Source organism: Heptranchias perlo, chromosome 13 (genome assembly GCF_035084215.1).
Source record: "Heptranchias perlo isolate sHepPer1 chromosome 13, sHepPer1.hap1, whole genome shotgun sequence".
Lineage (NCBI taxonomy): Eukaryota > Metazoa > Chordata > Chondrichthyes > Hexanchiformes > Hexanchidae > Heptranchias > Heptranchias perlo.
The window spans coordinates 17,550,007-17,572,267 of NC_090337.1; the positions used below are offsets into that span (position 1 = coordinate 17,550,007).

The 22,261-nt window shown below is 41.2% G+C and overlaps 1 protein-coding gene across 1 annotated transcript; it reads right to left on the reverse strand.

Moving 5' to 3' along the window:
• Positions 1-577: 577 nt before the first annotated feature.
• LOC137331332 (uncharacterized) lies at positions 578-22,225 on the reverse strand. The gene is made up of 2 exons (XM_067995060.1): positions 20,152-22,225; positions 578-2,932 (listed from the first exon to the last, which is right to left on the reverse strand). The coding sequence occupies exon 2, from the start codon at positions 1,664-1,666 to the stop codon at positions 938-940; it is 729 nt and encodes a 242-aa protein (XP_067851161.1). The 5' UTR covers positions 1,667-2,932; positions 20,152-22,225; the 3' UTR covers positions 578-937.
• Positions 22,226-22,261: the final 36 nt, after the last annotated feature.

Consider the following 22,261-nt stretch of genomic DNA (forward strand, 5'->3'; position numbering starts at 1 on the left):
TCCTCCGCGTTTGGTGCTCCTAGCCAGGATAGCACCGGGCACCGAACGCGGCTGCTCACAGTTAAATTGTCGTCATTAGACCACAGCTTTTGAATGTCAATGAGGCCCTTATCAGCCTGAGATGTCAGGCTGCCCAAACTGTTAAAAAATGGTGACAGACATGAAGATGACGTTAATGAGGTGAGTAACTTGCTGCTAGGATTTTAATCCCATGCACGCCCCTACTTGTCGGGCGCAGGGTGGAGGTGGGGTTTAAAATCGAGGCTCGAGCAGCTTATGTTGCAGTCTCTCCTTCACTCCCTACCTTCTAGTTTGTATTTTTTGTGCTGTGCTCCTTCCCCTCTTCCTTTCTCCTGCTTCTCTGCTATTGCCTCACCCTCATAATTTCTCCTATCTTTTACTAATCCTCCTTCCCAACATGGCATCACTTCCATTGCATCACCTTTTCCGCTTTCGTAGTACTCACCAATGTTCCCTCTAATTTTTTTTGGCCATGTGCGGAATGAATTTGGGTTTGTGCACCAATATAAAGGCTGTGTGTGTCACCGTAAAAAAAATCACAACTTTGAATGGAACATTTTTATTTAGAAAACTTTATTCAGGATATATAACAAACAGAACAAATGTACAAAATAATGGATAATTGTAACAAGGTGAGCTGTCAAGGATTTTTTATTAAACAAAACTGGTTTTAGAAATTTCAGAAGTAAACACTGTCACCAGAGGAATGGGGACATCCTGATTGAGACCCAGAGTCTGTAGACAACAGGCCAGATGATGGAGAAGAGGCTGACTGTCTCTGGCACAGATGTTTTTCTCTTCTGTCTCTCCCTGTCTTCCAGTGTTTATATATTTTGTCCAGATTTACTTCTCTACCACTTGACAGGTGAGATTTGATCCGCATCAGCATATAAAGGTGATTTTCTTTCAAACCATTTCATGATTTTGTTTTTATATTATTCATAAGGCTGAAGCCATGCTCACAATCAGCACTTGAAGCTTGAAATGTTGCCCATATATCCACTAGTTGTGAAACCACATTGTACTGCTCTGAATTTTTTAGAGTGAAAGTCACCAGGTCCTGAAATGTTCTCAATGATGTTTCAATCTTCTCTGCAATTAAATACTTGTAGTCATTGTATTGGCTCACAATGAGCTGCTTCTCATCCATGATGTTTTGCCCAGAAGACCTTACTTGACCAAGGATCAGGATTTGTCTGTGTTTGTCAACCAGCTTTTCAATGTTCTCAGTGCCAAATTCATAGCTGATTTGTTCTGGTGCAAGTGAAGCAAAATCAAAAGCGGACCATTCATTGAGTTCATTTTCTGGGAACCTTTTTTCCAGATGATCATATAGTAGGGAAACGAACATCAGAATGGAATCTCCCTTGAATGGTTCATCTCTTGTGCATGACGCAATTAGATTTTTCACTGTGTTGCACCAGAAGACTGTCTCGCTGAAATACTGTCCTTTGATCCTGCGGATCTTGGCCCTCATTAATTGTACAGCTTCGATTGTTGTTAAACAGCTCTTCTGAAAGCATTTGCACAATTCTGCTAGCTCAAACAGAATAACATTCAATGCCGCTATAGTGATCCAGTAAGTAGAGTCTGAGAGCTTCTTCAGGCAATACTTGGAAACTGTCATTGTTCTCTGTTTCTTCATGCTCAAATATTGAAGAAGAGCTCTTAATTGCACATCAGAGCACTACCAGCAAAATGTCTCGAAAGCCACCTCACTTCATTTGGAGGGCGAAAGGTCACAGCTTCACATTCTGTGACATTTACAATTTCCTCAAATTGTCCTTTTCGAACTGAAGATCTGCAGAAGACTGTATAAATGGTTCTCAGCAATGTCTCTATTTCCTTTATCATTGGTACTTTGTTCCAGGCGTCAACTATTCCCAAATCTTCTCAATGGGCCATCCAGTGTCGCTCTACTAAATGTGGAATGGATTGCTTAAGCCATGTGGCAACACCATTGTTTTTTCACAGCATGACAGAAGCGCCACCTGAAGTGAACATCACCATTTTCATCATGTCCAGCTGATTCAGAGTGTAGAAGTCTTTGATAGCTGTTGTAATAGCCGGTGCATTGCAAGAAGTTAACTTAACAATTCCACCGAACACTGTCTTGTGCACTGCAGAAGCCACTTCCCTGAACTTGAAATAATTAATAAGCATCTTGCTGACTGAAATATCTGTGCTCTCATCAATAATTAGTGTATGAAATAAAGATTGGCGAATCTTCGACATAATTTCTGCATGGACGACACTGTTGATTGATTCCAAAAATTCAAACGCGTGGTTTTTGCTACGCCAGCTCGCTGGTACCCGGAGATATTTAGCCATGTGGTTGTGTATATGTTGCACAGAGTGCATGGAGTTATTCATTTGTTCTCCAAGCAGTACATTGTCCATGAGAATCTTTATTTCATCTGGCTTCGATCGCTGTCTCGCCGTCATGTCCTTTCTATTCTCTCTGTCAGCAGCAGTTTCTGTTAACATTTTCTGCAAGCCGAAACCCAGTGGGCGAGAATTCCTGCTTCTAACAACAACCACAGCAGATTCATGCGATTAGCTTGATAAATGGCTCTTCATATGGTCTGACTTCCATCCGTCTTCCCATTTCTTGCCAGTGGAGAAATCACCTGATATTTTTGCTCCAGCACACATTTTGCAGATCAAGCCCACATCTGCACTGTATTGGACTATCTCCCTCAGTTGTACACGGATCTTGCTTCTTGATTCATGAGATTCCGCCTCTACAATTTCATCTAGCCACTGGTCTTTGAATGAGAGACAGGATTTCTTCTTAGCACTGGGTCCATTGTTGGCTGATGCTATTGCCTTCCGCTTAAATATGGGTATGACGGAGTGATGGTTGCAGTGACTCACGACTCCTGAGCTTTTTGTTGAATCAGCTTAATGACTGATTCAAACAGAAATAAATCGTGTGCAATCAGAATTTTTAAATTGAGTCAGAAATAAAAAACAGCTGTCAAATCAGTCACTGTGAACTTGGAGATAGGGAACAGTTTAATTAAAGCTCTCCCCCCTCCCCCCCTCCATTGACTCCTCAGTGGGGTTTAAAAAGATGATTGCATTACAATTGCACATCTTGCAGGTCTCATTAGTTTTGGCTGCCTCTATGTAAGGCAGGGAGCGGTTTGGTCAGGCACACGGTGCATGACCAAACCACCAGTGCCCCCAACAAAACTCAACCCAGCCACCAGTGCCCCCAATGATTATGCTTACACATGTGAAACCATACGGCAGCAAGAATCACCATCTTAAGTACATAAGAACATAAGAAATAGAAGCAGCAGTAGGCCAATCGGCCCCTCGAGCCTGCTCTGCCATTCAATAAGATCATGGCTGATCTGATCCTAACCTCAAATCTAAATTCATGTCCAATTTCCTGCCCGCTCCCCGTAACCCGTAATTCCCTTTACTTCTAGGAAACTGTCGATTTCCGTTTTAAATTTATTTAATGATGTAGCTTCCACAGCTTCCTGGGGCAGCAAATTCCACAGACCTACTACCCTCTGAGTGAAGAAGTTTCTCCTCATCTCAGTTTTGAAAGAGCAGCCCCTTATTCTAAGATTATGCCCCCTAGTTCTAGTTTCACCCATCCTTGGGAACATCCTTACCGCATCCACCCGATCAAGCCCCTTCACAATCTTATATGTTTCAATAAGATCGCCTCTCATTCTTCTGAACTCCAATGAGTAGAGTCCCAATCTACTCAACCTCTCCTCATATGTCTGCCCCCTCATCCCCGGGATTAACTGAGTGAACCTTCTTTGTACTGCCTCGAGAGCAAGTATGTCTTTTCTTAAGTATGGAGACCAAAACTGTATGCAGTATTCCAGGTGCGGTCTCACCAATACCTTATATAACTGCAGCAATACCTCCCTGTTTTTATATTCTATCCCCCGAGCAATAAAAGCCAACATTCCATTGGCCTTCTTGATCACCTGCTGCACCTGCATACTAACTTTTTGATCTTGCACTAGGACCCCCAGATCCCTTTGTACTGCAGTACTTTCCAGTTTCTCGCCTTTAAGATAATAACTTGCTCTCTGATTTTTCCTGCCAAAGTGCATAACCTCACATTTTCCAATATTATATTGCATCTGCCAAATCTCCGCCCACTCACCCAGCCTGTCTATATCCCCCTGTAGGTTTTTAATGTCCTCCTCACTCTCCACTTTCCCTCCCATCTTTGTATCATCTGCAAACTTTGATATGTTACACTCGGTCCCCTCCTCCAAATCGTTAATATAGATTGTAAAGAGTTGGGGACCCAGCACCGACCCCTGCGGAACACCACTGGCTACTGGTTGCCAGTCCGAGAATGAACCGTTTATCCCAACTCTCTGCTTCCTGTTAGATAACCAATCCTCCACCCATGCCAGAATATTACCCCCAATCAAGTGATTCTTTATCTTGAGCAATAATCTTTTATGTGGCACCTTGTCAAATGCCTTCTGGAAGTCTAAATACACTACATCCACTGGTTCCCCTTTATCCACCCTGCACGTTATGTCCTCAAAGAACTCAAGCAAATTTGTCAGACATGACTTCCCCTTCGTAAAGCCATGCTGACTTTGTCCTATTAAATTATGTTTATCCAAATGTTCCGCTACTGTCTCCTTGATAATAGATTCCAAAATTTTACCCACCACAGATGTTAGGCTAACTGGTCTATAATTTCCAGCCTTCTGCCTACTACCCTTTTTAAATAAGGGTGTTACATTAGCAGTTTTCCAATCTGCCGGGACCTTTGCCGAGTCCAGGGAATTTTGGAAAATTATTACCAAAGCATCCACAATCCCTACTGCCACTTCCCTCAAGACCCTCGGATGTAAGCCATCAGGTCCAGGGGATTTATCCGCCTTGAGTCCCATTATTTTACTGAGTACCAATTCCTTAGTGATTTTAATCGTATTTAGCTCCTCCCCCCCTCGAGCCCCCTGTTTGTCCAGTGTTGGGATATTCTTAGTGTCCTCTACCGTAAAGACTGAAACAAAATATTTGTTCAGCATTTTTGCCATTTCCATGTTTCCCACCATTAATTTCCTGGTCTCATCCTCTAAGGGACCTACGTTTGCCTTAGCCACCCTTTTTCTTTTTATATAACTATAGAAACTCTTGCTATCTGTTTTTATATTTTTTGCTAATTTATTTTCATAATCTATCTTCCCTTTCTTAATCAATCCTTTAGTTACTTTTTGCTGTCTTTTGAAGACTTCCCAATCTTCTATCCTCCCACTAAGTTTGGCTACCTTATATGTCCTTGTTTTTAGTCGGATACTGTCCTTAATTTATTTACTTAGCCACGGATGGCTGTCATTTCTTTTACACCCTTTTTTTCTTAGTGGAATATATATTTTTTGAAAGTTGTAAAATAACTCCTTGAATGAACACCACTGCTCATGTACCGTCTTACCCTTTAATCTATTTACCCAGTCCACTTTAATCAATTCCGCTCTCATACCATCATAGTCTCCTTTATTCAAGCTCAGTACGCTTGTTTGAGAACCAACCTTCTCACCCTCTAATTGGATATGGAATGTAACCATGTTATGGTCACTCATTCCAAGGGGATCCTTAACTAGGACATTATTAATTAATCCTGGCTCATTACACAGGACCAGGTCCAAGGTTGCCTGCCCCCTTGTAGGATCAGTTACATACTGCTCAAGAAATCCATCCCTAATACACTCAATAAACTCTTCCTCAAGGCTGCCCTGCCCAATTTGATTTGTCCTGTTAATATGATAGTTAAAATCCCCCATAATTATAGCTGTTCCCCTATTACATGCCCTGACTATTTCCTGATTAATACTTCTTCCAGCAGAGTTGCAACTATTAGGAGGCCTATATACTACGCCCACTAGTGTTTTTTTCCCCTTATTATTCCTTATCTCTACCCAAACTGTTTCATTATCCTGATCCTTTGTCCCAATATAATTTCTCTGTATTACAGTGATTCCTTCCTTTACTAACATAGCCACCCCACATCCCCTTCCTACACCAAAGGGCAAAACTCAGCCTAGCCATAAAGAGGCCCAACCCCCACCCTAACCCCCCCCCCAGCATAAATTAAATGGCAACATTTTAAAGGGGGTGCAGGAACAGAGGGACCTGGAGTGATCTTGAATAGTACAAATCATTATTATATGTACTTGTGAGGTTATGATGCAGGGACTGTGAGTGAACTTTACAGAAACTGGGTTCCTCAGCCTGTAGCATCAGTGACTGCGAGGATACCCGACTGAAGTACGTCCTGTAATTATCACAACGCAGGCCCTGACCCCCGCCCCGAGTCGTGATCTCCAGTTTTGGATTCTCCCACAAGTGGAAACATTTTCTCTGGATTATTTATATCTGGAGACACTTTTGTGACGGTGTTTTGTAGTAGTGAAGAAAGGTGGTTAGAAAGCATCATCAGTAACTTCCCAACAATATAGATCCTTTATAGGATGGACTGTGTGCTGCACTGTATCAGTGGGATTCCAACACTCTTAACATCGGCAATCTGAAGACCACACATACTCACTAAGGCCAAATCAAAACAAAAGGGGGAGAAAATGGAAAGGCTCTCAACTTGGCCTCTCTACAGAGGGCCAGATGTTTACGAGCAATCAAACCCTCAATAGTAACGTATAACTTTTACAGTATCAGCGGGGGATGAAGGAATGTAATGATTCTGTGCCCTCAGCCTTGCAGCAGACCTGATCACATTGCTCCAATTGAACGATTACCTCTGCTTCTTACAGGGTGCATCAAGCAGTCAGTGGTGAGGAGAAGACATGCCCACAAAATCTCTCAGGAAAAGTCACGCCCACAGAATCAGGCTGCATTGCTCAAGCAGGCAAGCAGACTTCATTCATTTAAAGTTAGTATTCTGTATGTCATTGTAAATAAAAATTTTATTTTTTTTATATATAAGCCAAAGAAATAATTGAATTAAATTAAAGAGACAGAAGACCAAAAACTATTAAAATAAGGAGTAATATGAGACTCCACATTTTCAAAAGTTAATTTATAGTTGTTTGGCAGTCATTAAAGACTTAATTTAGACCTGGTATTTTTAAGTGTATCTGTTTGGTGGTGTGAGTTACTTTCCAGCTGGGCAGATAAGCAAGTTGCTGCTTTTTCAATGATTTCTCTGATTGCAACGTGCAATGTCCCTTTAATTCGAAGCTGTCTATATTGCCGGTGAACCACTAGGAGCAAGTTCCGGATTCACTGTGCATGTGTGAATGCTGGAGCTTGCTCCTCCATTTTGCCACTAACAACAGAGAGCTTATTCGGGAGTGATTTCTGCCCCAAAATCTGGATAAAAACGTTCTTCTAATCTCTGCCTTCAGTCTTTTGGTGATGATCTTAAATTTATGCCCTCTAATTACCAACTCACTGATCAATGGAAATTGCCTATTTACTTCAGCAAAATCCTTCATATGTTTGAACACTTCTATCAGATCTCTTAACCTTCTCTGTTGTAAAGAAAAAAAGCCACAGTTTCTTTAAGTTGCTTCTCATAACTAAAACCTCTCATCCCCATTACCATCTTACTGAATCTCTACTGTACCCTCTAAATGGCCTTGACATTCTTCCTAAAGTAGAACTGGATACAATATTATAACCGCTCTAACCAATTAGGCTGCGCATACCCCTAAAATGCGCTCCTTCCTCTTATGTCTATGTAAGGTGCCACAGGATGTCCAATTTCACCCAACAATTTGGATTGCTTATCATAAGATCGTTCTTAATGTCAAAAGACATTTTCACATTCACAGGTAACTCAGAGTTAGCCGTATTGACTTACAAATTTACATATCATAAATCATTGTTAATTTGTTTTCATGTTTCATTAAACTATTTACAAACATTTTGTTGCAGATTTATGACAAATGTAGTTTTGAAAATTCATTTTTAAACAACAGCAAACAGTTTTCTTCTAATTTACCAGTTTTGTTTTTTAAAACAAAAGATTAAAAATCTTCTTAAAGAGCTTTTAGCAACATGCATTACTGACCTTTACAAAGGCAGATGATTCAAACAAACTATACATGCTTTGTTTATCTGATAATCATGATGCTCTCAGTTTTAGTCTGTCCAACCTTTGTGTAAAAATTGCAGTTAAGCTTATGCTGGAAAACAATCCCATAGGGTGCTTATATATTATCAGAAAAACTACCACCAGTGAAAAGACAGCAACACTGCAATTATTCCATAAATGTACAAATCCTTAACTGTTCACTAATATAAGCTCTCAACTCTTAATTTGCAATGTTATCTCTCAAAGACTATTTTGCTATGAGGTATGTGAAGAAACTGTCAGAAACAGACTTGGTACTTGAGATGAAACTAGGTTACATTGAAAGGATAATTCTCTAAAAGCTTAGATCCACAGCACTGGGATCTGTGTAGGATATCTTTAATTTCAATTTAGAATTGAAAAATACTTCAGAAATTATGTGCTGACTATTTACATCAGATAATAACTAATTAGTGTGATACATGGGTGCAATCCTGTCAAGAGCAGTTCTAACTGGCGTTGTACTTCTTTCATATGCAATTAATCAGGCTGATGGACATCAAGGGTTGCAAATTAGGTTATTACCATTGAGAAGCAACTGGTGAGCCAAGTACAGAAAGAAGAGCAGTCAATACAAATTTGGCCGCTTTACTTGCAGTTTGGAATTAAAGCAATCTGAAAATATGAAAGATACAACTTGATCCAGTTTTGCTGAGATACAAGCCAGAAATTACAATGTGGATAATAGAGTTTGAATGTATTCATCTGAAATTCCTCTCTCTGCTATTTTAGCAGTGGCATTAATCCATATATTATAAACAGGTTAATGCTTCCACTAAAATAGCGGAGAGAGAAATTTCAGATGAACTTGTTAAATATTTATATGCTAATATCCTAGGGCATAATTTCAGAGCTATAGGTTTCTAAATGCCCTTAGGCAACAAGTTGCACTTATATGCAGCCCTTATGTAACAAAATGTCTCAAGGTATTTCACTAGGAGGAGTTAGAAGCAGACTGAAGCCACGATCAAAGACATAGGCTTTGAAGAGACTTTTGAAGGTGGGGAGAGATGTAGCAAGCAGGGGAAGTTTAGAAAAAAAAAATCCAGAGTGTAGGGGCATGTTGGCTGCAGGCTGTGCCACTGGTTTGAAGTAGTGTGGGCAAGGTCACTAACTAAGAAGGAAGGAATTTGCATTTGTACAGCAACTTTCAAATCCTCAGGATGTCTCAAAGAAGAGCTATGGGAGCTGTTCAACAGTCTTGATAATGAAAGGTGCATAGCAGCAGACGAGGTAGTTTAAAACAAGCCACTGAAAGTGTACAGTCTGTTCAGCATGATGTCATCAGAATTTGATTAAATGTAAAATGATACATATTTTAACTTTTGTAAGTGGCGAAGGTGCTATCACAGTGGTGGCAGAACACAATGAGATGGTAATGTTAATGTTGTCCATTCTCCAATATCTGTTGATAGACAGGATAACAACAATTTACACATTTAGTTCTTTTAACATAGCCACATAACCCAAGGTGCATCACAAGACAGGAGAAAAAACAGACAGTGAGCAGGAATTGTGAGAACAATTAGTTGACTGAAGGTGAGGAGACTTTTGAAGGGAGGGAGAGATAAAGCAAGACAGAGTGGTTTAGGGAGAAAATTCCAGAGCACAGCCATGGTTGCTAAAGGCTCTGCCACTGATGGTAGAGTGAGGGAAGGGGTAACTCATGTCTAGGTGTCTGTTGCTGCTGAATTAAAGGAGGGTGCTTGTTGCAAATTTGGGTCTGCTGTAGATACCTTCTCGGATTCAGTGGAATCAATCAATCCCAGAAGCTCTCTATTAGTTTGCAGTGAAGGTCCACTGATTGCCAAGTTTACATAAACTCTTGCCAAGCTCCACTGGTTCCCCATCCCTCAGTGTATTGACTTCAAGGTCTTTGTCTTAATTTTCACATTTCTCCATGGACTTGCTTCACCTTACTCCAGTGATCATCTCCAGCGTTACCTCCCAGCACACACACTCTGCTGCTCCAACTCTGGATTATTGCTCATTCCCCACTGCCAGTCGTGAAAGAGTTACAAGGGAAATTAATCATTTGTAATGAAGCAATTAACAGTCTGCAATATAAACTGACCTATTCAATAGTAAGTAAATATTTTTTTAAGTCATATTTCTGTGCAGTAGTGCTGCAGTCCACGGGTAATTAGAGTGCTGAACAAGTAAAGCAGCAGATGGAATTATCTGGACTTACCAGTTATGCTGTACAATCCATCTATAGTAATTAAGATGAATGAATAGTAGAAGGACTCCACTTTACTAACTGCTATTAGAAGAGAAAAAGAAACTTCTCGTGTCATTATATGAATTTCTGACCTTCACCTTGTCACCACAACTCAGAGGCACCAACAGAAGATAAGTGGAATAGCAAAACTTTGAATATTGTGGTAGATGATAACCAGAACTGCAAATGTAATCAAAGTAGCAGAAGATATGAACCTGTACGTCACAAATTGCCATGCTGGTGGAAAGTAGAAATTTAGGTAATAAAGTTGATGAACATGCATGGTAGAATACAAACTCGTAAAATGAATAGAATATTGGATGGATTTTGTAAAACAAGAGCTGCCTTGGAATGCCCATAGCTGGCTGTAGCATAATATTAAGATGCTGATGACTTGATGTTGTGTCTTGACACCAAATAACCTCTTACAACTGTAATATTGCTGTGTAACTCACCCCTATATAGCTCTGCTTATATACTTGCTCATTTGTAATCTAATTTTTCAACATTCATTCATTATATGTTAGCCAATGAAAGGTTTCAAAGTGTAGGGGGAAAAGACAGGTGTTTGTTTACTTATGAAATAAAATACTTTAGAATGGAGAAATAATGTTTGTAAAACTGCAGACATGCAAAAAGGGAATATGAAAAATAACTTGCAAGGAGCATCAAAGCTAACAGTAAAAGCTTTTAGAAATATATTAAGAGAAAGAGAGTGATAAAGGGGAATGTGGACCCATTAAAGACAGAAGCACTATAATGGATAATAAAGAAATGGCAGCCTTGTTAAAGTAATACTTTGTATCTGTTTTTACGACAGTGGAAGAGGACAAATTACCGGTGGTACAAAGGAACCTAAAAACCAGTCAAGGAGAAGAACTTATTGTATTTAATATAAGTAAGGAAATGGTAATGGAGAAAATAATGGGACTTAAGATAGACAAATCTCCAGAAACTGATGATTTCTCGTCCAGGGTATTAAAAGAAACAGGTGGGGAAATTGCAGGTGCCTTATTCAGAATTTTCCAAAGCTCCCTAGATTTGGGAATTATGCCTTTTGTTTGGAAAATTGCAAAAGTCACTCCATTATTTAAGAAGAGGAAGGGGGAAACCAGGAAACTACAGTTAATTGTAGTTTAACACCAGTTACTGAAACCTATCATCAGGCTGGGTCAATTGAAATTTTCAGGACTGAGATTGACATTTTTATTAGGTAAGGGTATCAAGGGATATGGAGAAAAGTCGGGTATATGGAATTGTGGTACAGATCAGCCATGATCTAACTGAATAGCTGAACAGGCTCAAGGGGTTGAATGGCTACTCTTATTCCTATGTTTCCACATGAAGTACCATACAGAGATTGTATAAATTGTCCACTTTCCTCAAATGGGGGGGATAAGACCCCAAGCATATTTATCAGTGATTGGCACAATAGTTTGGAAAAAGTAGGAGGGAATGGGCTGTAGTTTCCGGCATTTAATCAAACCCTAGATTATTAAACACCTACAGTAAAATACTGCACAGCACCATTTGCAACTGACATAACCCAGGTCACCAGTTTAGGCTGCTTGCTCCACAGTTTATATTACAGTTCCAAATCACGAAATTTTGCCATACTTTATACTTTGTAGAACTCCGTGAAGTTGTCTTTACTTAACTATTAAAATATATCAATGGTGGACAGTGCTGGGGGAATACATTGTGGTATTGATTTTGATACAACCGTTAATTTAAAATAATTCAATTCTGCATGGAAAAACAGTACCTACACAATTCAACAAACTCATTTACTTTCATTGTGAAATTAAACAAAAAAGAATGAATTTGCTTCATTCTTAGCTCTAGAAGCTTCCAAAATTGTTACACAATAGCTGAAGCTCATGCAACTATTAACTTTTAGCTGATTATTTACTTATGCAAGCTGATTACCTGGCAGACACAGATCAGGTGCATTGTAATACCTTATGCTGCTTTAGTATAAAGATGACTGGAATCCTATTATGACACACCAGCTGCTTACTACATGCTTCTGTGAACTAATGAGGAAAATGTTTATCAGAAGTACAGCCTGTACACAAAAGTAGTTTTATATGCCAAACTAGCCATTAAACCAATGGAAAGATAAATAAATTATTCAATTTTTATTGATCAAAGGCTATGTGAAATGGCATTATAAAGGCAATTGTATGGCTACCTTTGGCTGCTGCTTCCATTCCACGGTGTGATTTGGAGGCCAGTCACGATAGGAACAGAAATAGAATCTACTGGGGTCCCCAACCTGGTGTCTTGGCCTGAAAGATGCTAGAAATGGTGTCAGGAAATTGTCCAGATTGACCCTCTTTAAAAGAGATTGATAGCACTAGGCAAGGTGACCCTTTACATTTTAAATGCCTTAATGCCACCAGTATCAGCTAAAATGTTTTGAAAAAGAATTGCAACAATTACATCAATATTAACAACTAAAATGTGGTGTCCTGTTTTCCCTAAGCAAACTATAAAAGGCTCATTTTCTGTTAGCAGTTGTTTCTTTCTTCCTGTGCAGATGCTTCTAGCGTTGTGGAAGAGGTCAGGAGTTAATGTATACACAGTTTTTTAAACTTTCTCTCTTTCTACTGATTACTCAGTTAATACTGAGGAGGACTGTGACAAAATACAGGAAGACATTAATAAACTTACAGAATAGGTGTGTAATTGGCAAATGAATTTCAACATTGATAAGTGTGGGATGGTACATTTTGGTAGAAAGAATAAAGAGGCCACATACTCCTTGGAAAATAAGAGTCTAAATGGGGTAGAGGAGCAGAGGGATCTGGGGTAGATACATCAATCATTAAAAGTAGCGACGCAGGTTAATAAGGCCATATAAAAAGCAAACCAAACACTTTTCTAGGGGGATAGAATTGAAAAGCAGAGACATTACATTAAACTTGTATAGAACCTTGGTTAGACCACACTTGGAGTACTGTGAACAGTTCTGGTCTACATATTATAAAAAGGATATAGAGGCAGTGGAGAAGGTGCAAAAAAGATTTACTAGGATGATACCTGAACTGAGAAGTTGTACCTATCAGGAAAGATTAAACAGGCTGGGGATCTTTTCTCTAGAAAAGAGAAGACTGAGGGGTGACTTGATAGAGATCTTTAAGATTATGAAATGGTTTGATAGGGTAGACTTGGAGAAGATGTTTCTACTTGCAGGGGAGATCAGAACTAAGGGCCAAAAATATAAGATAGTCACTAATAAATCCAATAGGGAATTCAGGAGAAACTTCTTTATCCAGAGAGTGGTTAGAATGTGGAACTTGCTACCACAAGGAGTAGTTGAGGTGACTAGCATAGATGCATTTAAAGGGAAGCTAGATAAACACATGAGGGAGTAAGGAATAGAAGGATATGCTGATAGGGTTAGATGAAATAGGGACGGAGGAGGTTCATGTGGAGCATAAACACTGGCATGGACCAGTTGGGCTGAATGGCCTGTTTCTGTGCTGTACATTCTATGTAATTCTATGATTAGAACATTGACAGCAGAATGCTTGGTTCATAAAATGTGTCATTTTTCTTTCCATTCCTTTTTAAAATACATCCTTCTCCTTTCTTGCAGTCTTCTCCTAGCTGCGAGTGTGAGCACTGCCCTGCCCCTTGAAACTCTGACAATGCGGCTCCTGAACAGGACACGAGGGGAGACCAAAATTCTTCTGCACAATAAACTTGTGAAACAAGTAGACCAGGCATCCAAACAATAGCCTTGTGGGTCACACATGCAGCCATCGAGACCTGGCAACTTAGTTCTATTTGCGTTTATATTTCAAATTCTCTGGTTTGTCATTTTTGTACGATTACGCCTCTGTGAAGCACATTGGGATGTTTTTCTACATTAAAGGTGCTATATAAATGCAAGTTGTTCATGTCGTCATCTTGTTTGAATATTGTGGACCTAGATGTTTGGAAAGGGCTGTTCTTCTTGTTGTTACCTCATTGGTGGAGAAATCTTGAATCAGAACATTAAGATTTGTTAGTATCCGCAGCTGGAGATATGTGCAAATTAATGGGAACATTAATTTAAACTTTATATGCGGCCTGTGAGGCTCAATAATATGCACCTAAGTGACCCAGAAAGGCAAAATGCACGAGTCTCCTGAAGTAGATGTTTGCAAAAAGTGATGCAATCTGGGGAGAGAAATTTAATAGACTATCGGTCTGTGTTTAGCTTTTCCTCTGAAGATTTCAACCCTATAAAAGTGGACTGAGAAACTTTAGCAAAATGTAGGTAAAATGTAATTTATTGTTGTTAAGGACAATAATGGGAAAGCTATGGAAAATTATGGTACAATGGAGGATCACCGATAGGTGAGTATTAACACTGATTAGGAACTCACCTTTCAAACAAACCATTTTATCTCTTCCTTATGAATTAACTGCACAGCTTGAAAGTTGAAAACATCCATTGGGGAATACAATATATGAATTTTAATCACCAACTGGGACTTGTACATAAGTCTGAAAGGGGGAAAAAAATTACTACATCCTTTAATGGGTTAATGCTGGAAATGCAGGGAGAGATCCATCAACATTTGTAAGGAAAAGTGGGTTAACTTCTCCGTTCTCTCTCTATAGATGCCGATAGATTTGCTGTGAACTTCCCAGCATTTTCTGCTTTTTAAAATTTTAATTGAAAACATTCATCTACTCCTTTAAAACATGGCTGTGTTTGAAATCTTCAGGTGGATCCTGTATCTAAATTTCAGGGTCAGCCTGTTACAAAACATAATATCCTAACACTTATTGCCCAGTGCGGTGTACAAATAACCTTCATGTGATTCTTTAAACCAACAAATAAAAATGAATAGACTATTGTCACTTCATACACAGATATTCATACAAGTAATGAGTTTGTCTTATACTGGATCATTACTAATTAGTTCTGTTCCTGCCCTAGAAACTCTTATCACATTCACATTTTCATATATGACTATGGTTAACTTTATATGAGACTAACCTGTGCTGAATATAAATTTCCTGTGAAACATTTCTATGTGGAGACTGCTGATAGTCTGAATATATTGTCTATTTGCAAAGAAAGGGTATGTACAATTTCCCGGTTTCTACCCTATAATGATTTAATTTGTATGGTTGAATGTTTGGGGAGGTAGACATTATCTCCTTGAATCTACCATAAGATGCAATAGCAGTTAATGTTTGGGTGGGCAGGTCTTCTGGCCGCCCCTGGCCAACGTCCCATCACAATCATATACCACCACAACAACAACAACAACAACAACAACAACAACAACCCCCGTGCATTTATATAGTGCCTTTAACGTTGTGAAAGGTCCAAAGGCATTTCACAAGGCATTATCAAACAAAATTTGACACCGAGCCACATAAGGAGTTATTAGGACAGATGACCAAAAGCTTGATCAAAGAGGTAGGTTTTAAAGAGCGTCTTAAAGGAGGAGAGGTGGAGAGGTTTATGGAGGAAATTCCAGAGGGCCTAGGCAGCTGAAGGCATGGCCGCCAACTGTGGAGCAAAGAAAATCGGGGAAGCACAAGAGGCCAGAATTGAAGGAGTGCAAAGATCTCGGAAGGTTGTAGGACTGGAGGAGGTTACAGAGATAGGGAGGGGCGAGGCTAAGGAGGGATTTGAAAACAAGGATGAGAGTTTTAAAATCAAGGCCGGACCGGGAGCCAATATAGGTCAGCGAGCACAGGGGTGATGGGTGAATGGGTCTTGGCGCGAGTTAGGATACGGGCAGCAGAGTTTTGGATGAGCTCAAGTTTATGGGGGATGGAAGATGGGAGGCCGGCCAGGAGAGCATTGGAATAGTCAAGTCTAGAGGTAACAAAGGCATGGATGAAGGTTTCAGCAGCAGACGAACTGAGGAAAGGACGGGAACAGACGATGTTACGGAGGTGGAAGTAGGCGGTCTTGACGATGGAATGGATATGTGATTGGAAGCTCATCTCAGGGTCAGATAGGATGCCAAGGTTGCAAACCTTGGTTGGTTCAGCCTCAGACAGTGGCTAAGGAGAGGAATGGAGTTGGTGGCTAGGGAACGGGGTTTATGACTGGGACCGAAGACAATGGTTTCGGTCTTCCCTATATTTAGTTGGAGAAAATTTCTGTTCCACTGGATGTGGGACAAGCAGCATGACAAATCAGAGACAGTGAAGAGATCAAGAGAGGTGGTGGTGAGGTAGAGCTGGGTGCCGTCAGCGTACACGTGGAACCTGATGTGTTTTTGGATGATGTCACTGAGGGGCAACATGTAGATGAGAAATAGGAGGGGGTCAAGGAGATCCTTGGGGGACTCCAGAGTTAACAGTGCAGGAGCGGGACGAGAAGCCATTACAGGTCATTCTCTGGCTTCGCCTGAATAACTAAGAATGGAATCAGGCGAGGGCAGTCCCGCCCAGCTGGATGACGGAGGAGAGGCGTTGGAGGAGGATAGTTTACCTTCGTCACAGTCACACAGGATGTCATTTGTAACTTTGATAACGGCCATTTCAGTACTGTGGCAGGGGCAGAAACCTGATTGGTGGGATTCAAACATGCAGTTGCGGGAAAGATGAGCATGAATCTTGGAGGCGACATGTTCAAGGACTTTGGAGAGGACAGGGACATTGGAGATGGGGCTGTAGTTTGCAAGGACAGAGGGGTCAAGGGTGCGTTTTTTGAGGGGGGGTTATGATGGTAGATTTAATGGGGAGGGGACAGTACCTGAGGAGAGGGAACCATTAACAATATCAGCTAACAGGGGGCCAGGAAGGTAAGTTGGCTGGTCAGCAGTTTGGTGGGAATAGGGTCAAAGGAGCAGGAGGTGGGTCTCATAGACAAGATGAGCTCGGAGAGGGCATGAGGGGAGATAGAAGAGAAACTAGAGAAAAATGCGAGTTCAGGGCTGGGGCAGGGAGGAACCTTAGGGGAAGTTTGGCTTGGTGGGCTAGGGGAAGGGAGGAAAGCAGCAGAGGCAGCTGAATGGATGGTCTCAATTTTAGTGACAAAGAAGTTCCTGAGCTCCTCACACTTTTTGGAGATGAGGGTGGAGGAGGCAGAGGAGAGGGGTTTAAGAAGATGGTTTGTAGTGGAGAAGAGAAGCCGGGGGATATCTTTGCATTCCAGGATGATCCTGGAATAGTGAGCAGTTTTGGTAGAGGAGAGCAGGAACCGATAGTGCTTTATGTGTCCAGCCAGATCTGGCGATGAATTGTTGTCCGCCATAAACGTTCAAGTCTGCGTCCCTTGGACATAAGGGAGGGGAGCGGAGATGAGGGCTGTCCAAGGGGGAATGACCAGATTGATTAATTGGGACAAGGGCATCAAAGGTGGAGGTGAGGATGTGATTGAGCAGATCGTTAGCTGCAGAAATGTCATGGTGAAAGGAGGGCCAAAGGCTAGACAGTTGGGAATTTGCAAGTGTCATTGTAAGTGACTTAGTGGAGTTTTTTCCAGGGGTAGACACAGAGGAAGTGGGATTGGCCTTATCTGTGATTGACACGATGGGAGTAGAGAGGTCATGTGAGATGGCATGGTCAAGGCATGGCCATGAATATGGATAGGGGAGTTTATATGGAGGGAGAGATGGAGGGAGGATAGGAGGGCAGTGAACTCAGAGGAGAGAGGGCATGATAAATTGAGATGGAGGTTGAAATCATTGAGGATGAGAAGTCGCTCGGTGCAGAGGCTGAGGGAGGAAAACATTGAAGACATCACAGTGAGAAACTTGGTGTGGTACTTGGGTGGGCGGTAGAGAACCAGGATTTTAGAGATGAGAGGGGTGGAACGAGATGAGATGCTCAAAGGAGGAGAATGTGCCAGGGGAGTAGGGGGAAAGACCAAAGAATGATTTGATGATAAGGGCCACACTGCCACCGCGGCGGTCTGGGCGGGTAAAGTGGTGGAAGGTATAGCCAGGCGAGGAGGGGAAGGTGTCATCACGTGTCAGCCAGGTTTCCATCAAGGCCATGATGTTGATGCAATCATCCACAATAAGCTCATGGATGGCAAGGGCCTTGTTCACAAGTCAACGGACATTCTGGAGGGAGATGTGGAAAGGGATGGTGGTGGCTGATCTGCTGGCAGAGTCCACATGGTCAGCGTTGGAAGGGGTGAGTAGGACGGGAAGGAGATTGGCAAGATTAGCCCCCAGCGGGCGCGCTGGGCCGGAAGGTTGGTGAGACAGTAGGATGGGGCTGTTGGGGTTGCTGCTTGTAAGGTGGCAGTGACGAGTGCCTTGATGGGCCCTTTGGATGATGCCATGAGAGGCACAGAGGGAGGCTGTAGGCTTATCTAAGAGGGAGTCAAGCCTGGGATGGCGGCAGTAGGAAGGTCATGGAGTGCTGAAGGATTGGGGTAGGGATTTGGGGCGGCAGAGTATCGAAGAAAGGAGAAATGAAAGGAAACTGTTAACGAATGTGGCAGTCTTCTATGTTAACAAAAATACTTGTAGTAAGCAGAATACGGCAGGCTTCTTCCAATTAAAAGAAAGTCAATCCTTTATTGAAAGCAGTTTCAACAAACAGGGTACAATCAAAGGTAGATATGCGTTCTTTAATTCCAGCCTGCATCTGGAGACAGTACGGTAGAAACAGCAGCTTCAGTATTGTACACCACTGGCAACCAAAGCATGGTTCCTTTATGCTATCCCTTCCACACTCTCTGGACACGCCCACCGAAACCCACCTAATACATATAGACTGAGCGTCTGTGTTAAACTCAAACACTATTCAAAAACAACTGGCTTTGAAACAGCCATTTTCTTACAAAGGTTGTTGTGTCTTTGTTCGCTCGAACCATGTGCGACATTTCTCCCATCAAAGCTTGATCTCACAGATTACTGTGTCCTGCCTAGAGTGAAGTGTGACTTCCCTGTACTTGATTCATCTTTGTTTCCTAGACTGGCTGTCTCCGTTTGTCGTTCACCAAGTAGCAAGTTCAAAGCTAATTATCTTATGTATATTTTTCCAGGGCTTGATCTTATGCAGATCACTGTGTCTTTGTCCACTTCCCTTTGACTTGATGGCTCTGATTGTCTTTCACCAAGTAGTAAGTTCAAAGGTGCCTAAGGTATTTTAACAGTTAATGAGATTAGATGTGGTCTCGAGTGACACCATTTGCATCTACAGGAAGTCAATTGCTAGGCAAGGACATGTCTTGACTTGTTTGACATTGGGTGGCTATTCGACCCTATCAGTCTTCACACTGTTTCTTCCCCTAATCCATGTCTCAACAGAGGCATGACAACAGGAGAGAGGGGCCCTAGGAGGGGTAAAGAGAAAAGAAGAAAAATGGAGGGAAAAAAGGGGAAAATAGAAGTGATGGGCTTGGGTCCAGAGCGGCAGCTAAAACACGCAAGCGAATGACACAGGGAAGCTCAAGTTACATAGCAAGATTAGGATAGATATGTCCTGGTAAAAAATGGGGAATAGAGAAGAGATAATAGGAGGGAGTCCAAAATTAAAGTCAGAGGTCCTGTGGTGGGATAAAGTTGATGTAGATAGGGTGGAGTCTGCTTGAAGCATCGACAAACTATCCACCCTAAAGAACACGTTATCCTTTTGGAATTATTTTAAAGTTTTTTTCAGAGAGAATGGGCTCAATTTTAAACTTAAATTGCAGGCGCATTGGGGGCGGCGAAAATTGCAGAAATGTAGAGTGGGATCGGAAGCCGGCTCCAACCTGCCGACTTCCGAGAATCCAGAAGTCCCGCCGGCAATTAAAGCCAGCGTGATGACAGTTAAACAACCAAATGTACCTGAGGTACTTAAGGCACTTTACTTGTGACATATTAGATAGTTAGAACGATTTTTAACTTACCTGGGCGGCTTTCCCAGGGCTTCTAATTCACAACTGGTGAAATCAGACATGAAGGGCCGGATCAGGCAAATAGAAACGAAATAAATTAAATAACAAACCATTGCACAAAGTTAAAAACCAAAATCAACCTACCTTTCCACCCTACTCTGTTGTCCCCCTCTCCTCCCAATCTTCCCCTCTCCCCCCACACCCGATCTTCCATTCCAGCAGACGTCTCGCTCTCTCTCCCCCCCTCGGCGTTGCAGCTCCTGCCGGCTGGCTGCCAGGCACGAAACCCGGAAAGAACTTTAATCACCATTAATTACATTGCGATGACATCGGAAACGCTAAGTTTTTTTTAATTGGGGTTTGCCACGTGCACCTTCACCCCCTTGGCTGCCAACCCACTACCATTTCAAAATTGAGCCCAATAATTGGAGCTTAATTCATTAGTACTAAAAAGTCTTTAAAAGCTTTTATTATATCTTCTTGTTTTAGTCCATTAATGGTGCACATTTTTGCTATGTTTGGGATTATTTATAAAGCTGCAAATTAATACATTTTATGACTTAAAAATTTGATGGAGGTGCAGTTATGAAAGTTTCTTTGATAGACAAAACCGTAGTTACTGAAGGCATTCACCTTTCGAGTGAGCCTGTTGAGTTCATCACTATCACACACTGACTGTTGACGGTGGGCAAGAATAGTGGCCAGACTTCCGGAAGTTCACTCAGTGAGTCTGTGATATAATCCAGGTTAAGAATTTGTTTAAATGGTTTGTTTGTTACTTCTGATCAGGGTAACTGAACCTGGAGATTATTTAAATGAGTGCATAGCTGGACAACTAATTGAATCCAGGTGGTGACTGCTTTTCACCCTTGCTTGTAAACAAAAAGAAAGCAAAGGTACCACGAGGAACGCACCTTTTGTTTTTAAACAAAACATTCTCAGGAGTCAAGGAAAAATATTGTTTTAATGAATATGGTATATGGGAGTAGTCTGAAACAGGAAGCCAAAAATATCCAGAGTAAAAGAAAAATTTAACATTTTTGGCAGAGCTATTGAAAGATATCCGAAGTAAAGTGGGGTAAGTAGTCTGTAACAGTTGGAGCAGACTCACAGGATGGAGATGGTCATTTCCATTCCTGTATAGTCCTGTGTTTCTAAAACATATGGCAGGAGAGGCAGGGCGTGGATGGGGTTATTTATATGTCTGGTGATGGGTCTCCCGGAGTTTGCTCGATTGTCTTAGAGATTCTAAAATTGGCCACAGATTTTGTCTTTTTTTTGCCTTCCCCATGAGTTAGCATTAGTAGCGGTTGGGGTGGGTGGTATGTGAGGTTTTACTGTCTAATGGATAGAGTGAGCATGGATAGATCTGATGGTCTTTATTTACCTTTCTTTTTGAATATACTTACATTACCTCTAGACTCTGTGGATGTGGATTCAGACCCAGCCACTGTTAATTCAACAGGTGCCCTCAATACAACAGGTGCAAGTTTGTGCACTCACTATTTAACTAGATGGCTCATGCTGGCAGACCATGAATCTATAGAGGTTTAAAAATGATTAGACTTGATGGTCTGATTTTAAGTTTTTGATCTTTGAATAAAATTTAGAAACTTATTTTTAAAACAACATATTTTGTGTTTGAAATTCAATTTCTTTTAACCATATATTTTTAAAAAATTCTCTATCTTGTCTCGAAAATCTCTCTCTTCCCCCCCCGGCCAGTTCCCTGGCTGAGGGGGTTGCCAGACTTCTGTCAATGATACTGTGGAGCTGGATGGGAAGACTGACCAAAGGAGGCTTGTCCACTCAAACTACCTAATCTCTGTCAATACCTTTCTCCCAAGAGTACAGCAAGGATGGGTGCTGCGTTTTACACATCAAGGGAATTTTCTCTGAGCATTACAGCTGAGATTGGGAACTCAGCACACGGAGAATGAATATTAACTTCAGCTACTAAAATAAACTTCATGGAGGTTCAATTTTTTTTACAATAGAGGGAAGATAGACACTATTTCTAACACAAGAAAAATGCATGTATTTTAATTTCAAACCATGCAATCAAATGCTACAGATTTTAAGGTGGGGGGGGGGGGGGGGAAATTGTACAATAGCCACAGTA